The following is a 10,240-nucleotide window of genomic DNA, read 5'->3' as shown; positions in this document are numbered from 1 at the left end:
GTGGATTATCGAGTTCTTGGCTGCCTCATGGTCAGGGCTTCTAAATAAATAATCATTGGTGACACATTTTTCTTCTAAAAATTGAATGTCAGACTAGTTATTTTGCTTAAAGATAACTTAATTTTTTAAGCATTTACTTATTAATTTTAATTAATTAAGTTCCTAGTGGAAGTTCTTAATATTATTCCAAGTCTAAGACAAATAAACAATAGTTGTGTCCAAAATATCTGTGAATGACCTAGTCGTGGTAGAATGTCAAAAGCTTGACACCTATATTTGAAACAGTTGTGTCTCAGTTCTCTGCCTCTCTCTGTCATAGTGAAATGGAGGAAAATCAGACAATGGTCACAGAGTTTGTCCTGCTTGGATTCTGCCTTGGCCCAAAGATTCACAGAATTCTTTTTGCATCTTTCTCCCTATTCTATGCCATTACCCTGGTGGGGAATGGGGTCATTTTTGGAATAATCTGTCGAGACTCCAGACTCCACAGCCCCATGTACTTCTTCCTCTCCCATCTGGCCATTGTTGACATTGCCTATGCCTGCAACACTGTGCCCCAGATGCTAGTGAACCTGCTAGATCCATTCAAACCTATTTCCTTTGCTGGATGCATGACACAGACCTTTCTCTTTTTGGCCTTTGCACACACAGAATGTCTCCTCCTCGTGGTGATGTCCTATGATCGGTATGTAGCCATGTGTCACCCACTCCGATATTCTTCCATCATGGACTGGAGGGACTGTGCTGCTCTGGTTATCACATCCTGGGCATGCGGCTCCCTCCTTGGTATGGTTCATATGAGTCTCATCCTGAGGCTTCCCTTCTGTGGACCTCACGAAATCAATCACTTCTTCTGTGAAATCCTGTCTGTTCTCAAGCTGGCCTGTGCTGAAATAACTCTCAACAAAGTTGTCATCTTTGCAGCTTCTGTGTTCATCTTAGTAGGACCCTTATGCTTGGTGCTGATCTCCTACACACGCATCCTGGTGTCTGTTCTGAAGATGCAGTCAGGGGAGGGCCACAGAAAGGCCTTCTCCATCTGCTCCTCCCACCTCTGTGTTCTTGGGCTCTTCTTTGGCAGTGCCATTGTCATGTACATGGCCCCCAAGTCCCAGCACCCCGAAGAGCAGCAGAAGATCCTTTTCCTATTTTACAGTTTTTTCAACCCCATGCTGAACCCCCTGATCTAGAGTCTGAGGAATGCTGAGGTCAAGGGTGCTCTCAGGAGAGCACTGGGTAAAGAAACTCATTTCCAGTTGGTGTGATGTATGAACCACAAGCTGCAGTAGTTCCCTGCAATGTTAACCTCCAGTTGTTAACTAAATACAGAAACATCCACATTGTCATTTTTCTGTACCTGATGAATAGAACACATCCTCCTTCTACAGGTTCAAAAAATATATAAATGGGTTGTCTTATTGACACAAGGTTTTATCAAACATGACTATTTTCCAATTGAATTCATGTGGAATTATATAATGCTATTACATAATAGTTATGATTGTGGTATTATCATTATGTTATTATATTATAACTCATTTTCTAGGCCCCAAAAGTTACATGCCATCAAACCTTGAAGGTAATTAGATATCTTCACAAACTGCACAAGATTTAGAAGCAAAAAAGCTATACCCAGAGAAAACCCCTCACACACTAGTCCATTTTGCAACTGCACTTGCCTAGTTCAAGAAACACTCTAAGATATGTAGTTACTGTGCTTTGTGAGACCACAAACTTATATATTAAACTATTGACCTATATTAAAGTCTTAACTTGTTTGCTGAGTGAAGGAGAAGCATTTATTAAAACAAAGAACTACAAGAGGAAGAAGGGGAGAATATATTTTTAAAGACCATAGATGCTGAAGTCACAGAAGCTTCCTTTATAGATTGAAGATTCAACAGAATCAATGATAGCTAACAAAGGGGTAAATGTGAGCATTGTCTTCTTGAAAAAAGCTGTAAAGTGAAAATTACCTTAAACTGGGTAGTACAATATTCTCTATAACTGTCCAATGATGAATGTGATCTATATCTGTTGCAGACTTTTCTATTAATTATTTCCCCAGAATCTTCCCATCAGTTCCTCAGCTTCTATTAGTTCAGATTCTGGTCACTGCCCTTCATGATCATCTCCTCTTCTGTGAGAAGCTTTTCAGGACATATTTGGTACCTAGCTGGTTCTGAAAATTCTTTAAAAACTAGAGACCAGCATTCAGTACCCAAATATTTCAGATGGGTTTTCAATGAGTTGTCTATGAAATCATTTTAATGTATATATGCACCTGTATTCTCATGTCTGCTTGTATATACTCTTGAATACACATATATATGCATGAGTCATGTATACACATGTGTATATGTTTGTGTGTGTGCATTCATGTGGGGAGCAGAGATAGACTATGGGTATCTTCTACTGATATCCCCCTCAGTTTTTGATACAGGATCTTTTTACTGAGTCTGATGCTTGCTATCTGACTGGCTAGCCAGCCAGCTCCCAGGATCCACTTGTCTCGCTCTCTGCAGCACTGGTATTACTGGTGTGTGCTTTCATGTCTGATTTTGGGGAAAGAGAAACTAAGGATGTGAACTCAAGCATTCATACTTATATAGGAAGCAGTTAACACACAGAACCCCATCTCTAGTCCTTGAAATCATTGCTTTACTTTGCCATATCATACTCTTGTCTCTAGTCTTTCTCAGTGGCACCATGAGGGTAAAATATTAGAAGTTACTTTTAATGTATGTGTTTTTCATTTGGATATTTAGGCTGTATCAAAGAATAGAGAAAAGCATGGTTATTCTCCCATTCTTGTGCTTACACACCCAACATTCCACCATTGGTACTGGATATATGAGAACTTTCCCCAGAAACCAAGCAATCCCTTTTCTGGTGGCACGCAAATGCATGTCCTCCAACTGAACTCCAAGTAGCTCATATTAGATAGTGTCAGATCTCATGAGTTAATGGCTCTTTCTCACAAGACTGCACCACTTCAGCTGGCAATGAAAAGCTCCAGTTATGACCCCTGTTTCTGATTGATTGGGTATAATTCAGGAATCCAATTTCATATATACTACAGCATCAGGAGTTGCTCAAAGTTATTTGGATTATATCTCCTTTAGGAAAACATGACCGACATTAAATGTAAAAGGGCTGGGTGATGGAGCCTTGTGTTGATAGTTATTGCCAGGCACATTGTAAAGAGGAGCGCTTTAACATCAGCAGCTGAGAAAAATAAACCCTATCATGAGTGCTGCCACTTTTATTCCCAGGATCTATGCATTCCAAATAAACACGTGACATTTGAAAGTGAAACCAGTCAGGACACACAGTTCAGACTGCACCAGCACTCCTTGCCCAGGACACTTCTGTCATGCTGCCCTGAAAATACACCCTCCCACATCTTAGTTGTTCTTCCCACTCTAAGAAAAGGCTCCTTTGCAAATTTCTCTGATGATGGTTTTCTTTGAGTACTGGTCACACCCTCCTGCTTTAGTTAGGATCTATATGTATTACTTTCAGCTAGTTCTGGAGGTGCTTTAAACAAAGAGTTTTGAATGACCACTAAAACCAAATAATGTTAGGACATCAATATTTTTATTTCAATTAATACTGACTGTGCTGTTAGCTTTCTCCATTTCTAAACTTATGCAGCATTCTTATTCCTTAAAATAGTAAATACTTATCCAGAAATTGTGTAGCTACTTCCTTCAAATTGAATTATTTCCTCCTGGAATGGGTGCCCTCTTGACTTCAGTGTAAAGTAAATTGACTAAACTCAGGAAGAAAATGACTCACAAGTCTCAAAATGGTCCTGAAATTTAGAAGATACATAACACCCCTCTCCAGAGTTGCACAGTAGCAACCAGTGCTACAGATTGAGACTTATTGTCCAGCTACACAGCCTGCAAGTCAAGTAGGCAATTTCAGAAATACAGCTTTCACCCACTGTCAAGGCAGGCTTTTCAGAGGTGAGGCTCCCTTTAGTCATCTGCACTTTTTTAAGAAACACTCTAAAATTCACTGGTCCAATAAGCTAGGCTTGGGTGGGTCTGTTTTGTTGATCTGTCATCTGTGCTCTGTCTGGGCAAATGGATGTTTGGTTACATCTCCCAGGAAAAGCCAACACAGGATAAATGCTATCTCAGTTTACTTTAAAGAGAATATAGACAATCTAAGTGACAGTGATAGCTATTGGTGCTATGTCCTTCAGGATACTTTTTAAGTTTTTGTTTTTGTTGTATTTGTAAATGTAAAACTTAATTATTATCCTCTAATATTTCAGGTTTATATCCTCAAATATATATAAATATAAATTTATCATATTGTAATGTTTTCTATAAGACCTAGTTCACACAGATTTTCAGGATACTTCATAAAGGCAATTTTCTGACTTCTATGTGATTAAAAATAATATGAATATTTATGAACATTTGTTTCAGTTAAACTTTGTTTCCTTAACATTCTAATTCCATGTGTTTATATTTTTCATGTGTTTATGTTTCACAGTGACAGCTTGTTGAATCAGAGACTTTCCTGGCTTGAACAGTAGAAAAGGTGTGATTTTGGTGTTATGTTTCCCAAACGTCCTTTTTTGTCATTATGAAATTGAATGTTTACCTTGACCTGACTCGAATATTGAGTCTTTTTCACTGGAATGACTTTTTGTTTGCTTGCTTGCTTGCTTGATTCTGTTTTTTTGTTTTCAAGACAGGGTTTCTCTGTATAGCTTGGTTGTTCTGGAGCTTGCTCTGTAGATCATGTTGATCTAGAGCTGGCAAAGATCTGCCTGCCTCTGCCTCCCAAGTGCTTGGATTAAACATGTTGCCACCAATGCCTGGTTCTAGAATGACTCTTTATAACTGGGTTGTTTATATAATGAAGATTTCTCGGGTTATCACAGGAGATGCATTTACATTACTTGAATATTTCCTGGATAAAAAAGAGAAGATAAAATGTTTGTAGAGTATCCTCTACACACAGTGGCTTTTCATATAAGAAATTATTGTTTGGTTTTCCTTTTTAAAAAAAAAAAACAGTTTTTTTCCCAACTGAAAAAAAAACATTTATGATCATCTTATTAGATGCTGTAAAAGCTTTCAACAAAATTTAACATCCCTTCATGATAAAGGTCTTGAAGAGAGTAGGGATACAAGGAGCATACAAAAACATAATAAAGGCAATATACAGCAAGCCAGCAAAAAACATCAAGCAAAATGGAGAAAACTTAATGTGATCCCACTAAAATCAGGAACAAGACAATGTTTTCCATTCTCTCCATATCTATTCAATATAGTACTTGAGGTTCTAGTTCGAGCAATAAGACAACAAATGGAGATCGAGGGGATACAAGTCAGGAAAGAAAAGTCAGATCTCATTATTTGCTAATGATATGATAGTTTACAGAAGTGACTCCAAAAATTCTATCAAGAAACTTCTACAACTCATAGACACCTTCAGTAATGTAACATGATACAAGACTAACTCAAAAAAATCAGTAACCATTCTTTATAAAGGTGATAAATGGGCTGAGAAAGAAATCAGAAAAATGCCACCCTTCACAACAGCCACAAATAACATAAAATATCTTGGAGTAACTCTAACGAAACAAGTGAAAGAACTGTACGAAAAGAACTTTAAATATCTGAAGAAAGAAATTGAAGAAGACAACAGAAAATGGAAAGACCTCCCATGTTCTTGGGTAGGTAGAATTAACAAAGTAAAAATTGCAGTTTTACCAAAAGCAACCTACACATTCAATGCAATGCTCATCAGATTCCCAGCAAAATTCTTCACAGACCTCAGAAGAACAATACTTACCTTCCTATGAAAAAGCAAAAAACCCAGGACAGCCAAAACAATCCTGTACAATAAAAGAACTTCTGGAGGCATCACAATCCCTGATTTCAAACTCTACTACAGAGATACAGTACTAAAAACAGCCTGGTACTGGCATAAAACTAGACAGGAGGACTAATGGAACCGAATCAAAGACCCAGATATCAATCCACACCCCTGACCATATGAAGGAAAAATATAAAATGAAAAAAAGAAATCATATTTAACAAATGGATAATAACTGGATATCAACATGTAGAAGAATGAAAAAACATCCATATCTATCACCATGCACAAAATAAAGTTCAAATGGACCAAGACCTCAACATAAAGCCAGCCATACTGAACCTCATAGAAGAGAAAGTAGGAAGAACACTTACTTGAATGCATTGGCACAGGAGGCCACTTCCTAAATATAACCTCAATAGCACAGACACTGTGAGAAACGATTAATAAATGAGACCTCCTCAAACTAAGAAGCTTCTGTATAGCAAAGGACATGGTCAACAAGACAAAATGGCAGCCTACAGAATGGGAAAAGATCTTCACCAACCCCACAATGGACAGAAGGCTGATCTCCAAAATATACAAAGAACTCAAGAAATTGGTTATCAAAAGAATAAATAATCCAATAAAAAATAGGGTACAGACCTAAACAGAGAACTCGCAATAGACACATTTAAAATGACTGAAAGACACTTAAGAAAATGCTCAACATTCTTAGCCATCAGAGAAATGTAAATAAAAACAACTCCATCTTACACCTGTAAGAATGGACAAGATCAAAAACACTGCTGACAGCTTATGCTGGAGAGGATGTTGGGTAAAGGGAACACTCATCCACTGCTGGAGTGTAAACTGGTACAGCCACTTTTGAAATCAGTGTGGTGATTTCTCAGAAAATTAAGAAACAACCTACCTCAAGACTCAGCAACACCACTTTTAGGCATATACCCAAAGGATGCTCAATCATATAACAAGGACATATGTTCAACTATGTTCATAGCAGCATTGTTTGTCATAATCAGAACCTGGAAACAACCTAAATGCCCCTTGACCAAAAAATGGATAAAGAAGATATGGTATATTTACACAATGAAGTACTACACAGTGGAAAAAAATAACAATATCTTGAAATTTGTGTGCAAATGGATGGATCTAGAAAACATATTGAGTGAGATAACCCAGACCAGAAAGACAAATATCATATGTACTCACTCATAAGTGGTTTTTAGACAAAAAGCAAAGAAAAACCAGCTTACAATTCACAATCCCAGAGAACACAGACAACAAAGAGGACCCTAAGAGAAACATACATGGATCTAATCTATATGTGAAGTAGAAAAAGACACTATCTTCTGAGTAAATTTGAGCCATTGGGATCATGGAAGAGGGCAGGAGAGGAGGGGGAAGGAAAAGAGAGGAGAGGAGAAAGATACATAGCTCAATAAAAACAATTAAAAAATAATAAAACAACAGTGTTTTTTCTCATCATGGATACATGCTCATGACAGAGAGGGCCATGACCTGAGAAGTTGGTAAAGATGTGAGAATATCCCTTGGGTTTAAGCTTTAACTCCAGAAGATCAGGATCATCCTGTAATTAGCTCACTGGGTTATAAAGTTCAGTATGGCTTCAATTATAATTATTATTTCTTCTTCAATTCCCAATATCAGAAAATATGTAAATAAAATGAAATGGCACTGTGTATCTAATAAGGAAAACCACGTTGTAGGGGCTCCTATCTTCCTAGGAAGAGATAGTCTCAAAGGACATAAATGAAACCTTCCAAGCAATGGCCTCCATTTGTGGTTCCTGACATAGAAGGTACTGCCTTAAATGAGGTAGCCCAAATTATCTAGTATACTTTACCCGTCCTTGAACTCTCCACTATTTCTTATAAACTCTCTAAACGCCTTTCACAACACCTCCCTACCTTGGAGTTTTAGAGTTTTTCTTCCTCCATGTATGATTCAACCTGGGTGACCCAAACTCCAGCCAAAGCAGGTTAACTTGAAGACTCGAACCCAGCAGCTCCTCCAATGGTCCATCTTCTTGGCAGGCTTACCAGAATCCCATGGAGAAAGGGTACAATGCTATTCTGGTGATGTGGGATTACCCTTTGTATGTTGTGAATATCATTGGTGACTAAAAAAAAACTGCTTTGGACCTATAGCAAGGCAGAACTTAGCTAAATGGGGAAAACTAAATAGAATGCTGGGAGAAGGAGGGTAGAGTCAGAAAGAAGGGATTTAGCCTTACTGGAACTTTACCCCGTAAGCCACAGCTACATGGAGACACACAGATTACTAGAAATGGGTTAAATGGGTTAAAGATATAAGTGTTAGCCAATAAGAAGCTAGAGCTAATGGGCCAAACAGAAATTTAATTAATACAGTTTCTGTGTGATTATTTTGGATCTGAGTTGCTGGGCAGCAGGGAAATGAACAAGCAGCCTTACTACTACACTATGGAAAGCATAAGAACAAATACTGAGAAGTACTTAGGGACTCTAAAGAGAGTTGTAGTCTCAGAGGTATGCTTGGTGGTTTTGTTTCCTAATTGTGTGCTGGGGACAAAAACAAAAATAGAAAAAACACAATTGCCTTGTTGCTTCTTTCAGCAGAGACAGGCATACAGGATATTTCATGGAATAACCCTACCTGTGATCCCCCTAAGGGCTGCTAACTAGGTTGGACCCTGAGGGAACACCATCTCCTTTCCTGAGGATATGACTGCATTTCAGTCAGAGAGGTTTCTGCAGCTCCACAGAAGATCTGAGGAGACAGGATCTGTGCTACCTTCTAACTATTTACCCTTGAAATGCTGCAGTTAATGTTCAGATAAGATGGTTGCCTGGCCTCACTCCCTAAATCCTCCCAGATGGTAAAAGTTTCTAGGCTTTGGTTTGCTATCATTTGTTATTACCACTCTTTATTGATTTGGAAGAGAAATTATTCTCACAATGGATACCTCATTTACATGCTCAATATTCATAGTTTATATGTGAGCAATTCTAACACTGTAAGTTTGGAAAAATATGTCAAGTGATGTTCTGACTTAATAGAATAAGTTACAAAATGATGCTCCATTTCAGGAAAAATAATATATACTGGATATTTCATAAAGTTTTCATTTAATCCTTGTCACACCTGTCAAAATACATGCTAAACTTACAAAAAGGTATTTATTCCAATGGAATATGAGGCCAAACTAAGGCCAAGTCTATGTTCTACACATACCTCTCTTTGTACATAGTTTCAAGGATGTGTTTAGACATCTAGAATGCACTGAACAAGTAAGTATATGGTAGAATTTCTGTAGCCTACAGAAAGTACTTTGGGTGAATGTAAAAAGGAACATACATGTCTCTGATCATGTAGGAAAGTGAGAGAAGAAAGAAATGTCAAAAAGCTCTAAGTTTTCGCTTAGAAGGTTTTGATGTTTAAAGCTTGCCTTTATATGAATCTTTTTGTCCTGAAGATAATTTTGCAATGAAGTCTTCACAATACTGGGTCCATCAGCCTGCTCTGCTTTGTAATCTTGTAGTATTTGGTGCATAAAATAACACTCCATAGACTCATGCTAAGATGGCCTGACAAAGTCTCTATAACAGTGTGAGAAAGAAAACTAATTCATTTTCAGTTCTTTTTTATCACCTACAAGTAACCAGGCTTCTTTATGAGCTGCATAGCTGACAACCAGCAGGGAGTCATATTACACCTCTGTCTGGCCAGTGTGCTACTACAGAGGAGAGGCAGATGTCACAAGATGACTTTTAACTCCACAAAAGTTTAGCAACTTCTAAATGTTGAAATCACATATTCATGGATTTATGTACATCACAATACCTGAAAATTACATTTGCACTTGAAATATGTATCAATACAAATTCCTTTCATACATCTTGATAATTAGCTTCCATTGATTTTTTTATTAATATTAGATATCAAATAGCTATCAAATAATAATATAAAAGAAATAAATATTAAATTCAACTCTTCAACATATTTCAAGCCCTTTAGTTTATCTTAACAAATGTTAAAGATCATAGTTTAACACAGACACAAGAAATAAGTTTTGATATATTGGAGGACTTATTTCCTATTAAAAGAAAAAGATGACTTAGCATAATTTTTAGAGACTATATCTTAAAGAAACTAGATACACTAAGACAACAAAAGTTAGTTGTTTGTTCTTTTTAACGTATTTGTCATTTAACAAATATCTGAGACACAAAATAGGCAAATATTTAAACTGCTATAGAATAAATTAAGGCTGAAACAATAGTACTAACAGAATGATAATACATCTGACATTTCCATCTTCCAATATCTGGGGCTTTAAAATAGTCCAATATTTTTCTATGTCCTATCTATTTAATAATTAAATTTAGAC

The 10,240-nt window shown here is 37.1% G+C and overlaps 1 protein-coding gene across 1 annotated transcript; it reads left to right on the top strand.

Moving 5' to 3' along the window:
• The first annotated feature begins 323 nt into the window (after window positions 1-323).
• On the top strand, window positions 324-1,190 carry LOC102000089 (olfactory receptor 2A1/2A42-like). Its single transcript, XM_013352470.1, has one exon. It carries the CDS (start codon window positions 324-326, stop codon window positions 1,188-1,190), a length of 867 nt encoding a protein of 288 aa, XP_013207924.1.
• The last annotated feature ends 9,050 nt before the right edge of the window (window positions 1,191-10,240 follow it).

This window comes from Microtus ochrogaster, linkage group LG12 (assembly GCF_000317375.1).
Source record: "Microtus ochrogaster isolate Prairie Vole_2 linkage group LG12, MicOch1.0, whole genome shotgun sequence".
Lineage (NCBI taxonomy): Eukaryota > Metazoa > Chordata > Mammalia > Rodentia > Cricetidae > Microtus > Microtus ochrogaster.
This window is presented reverse-complemented; position numbering and strand designations above follow the sequence as displayed.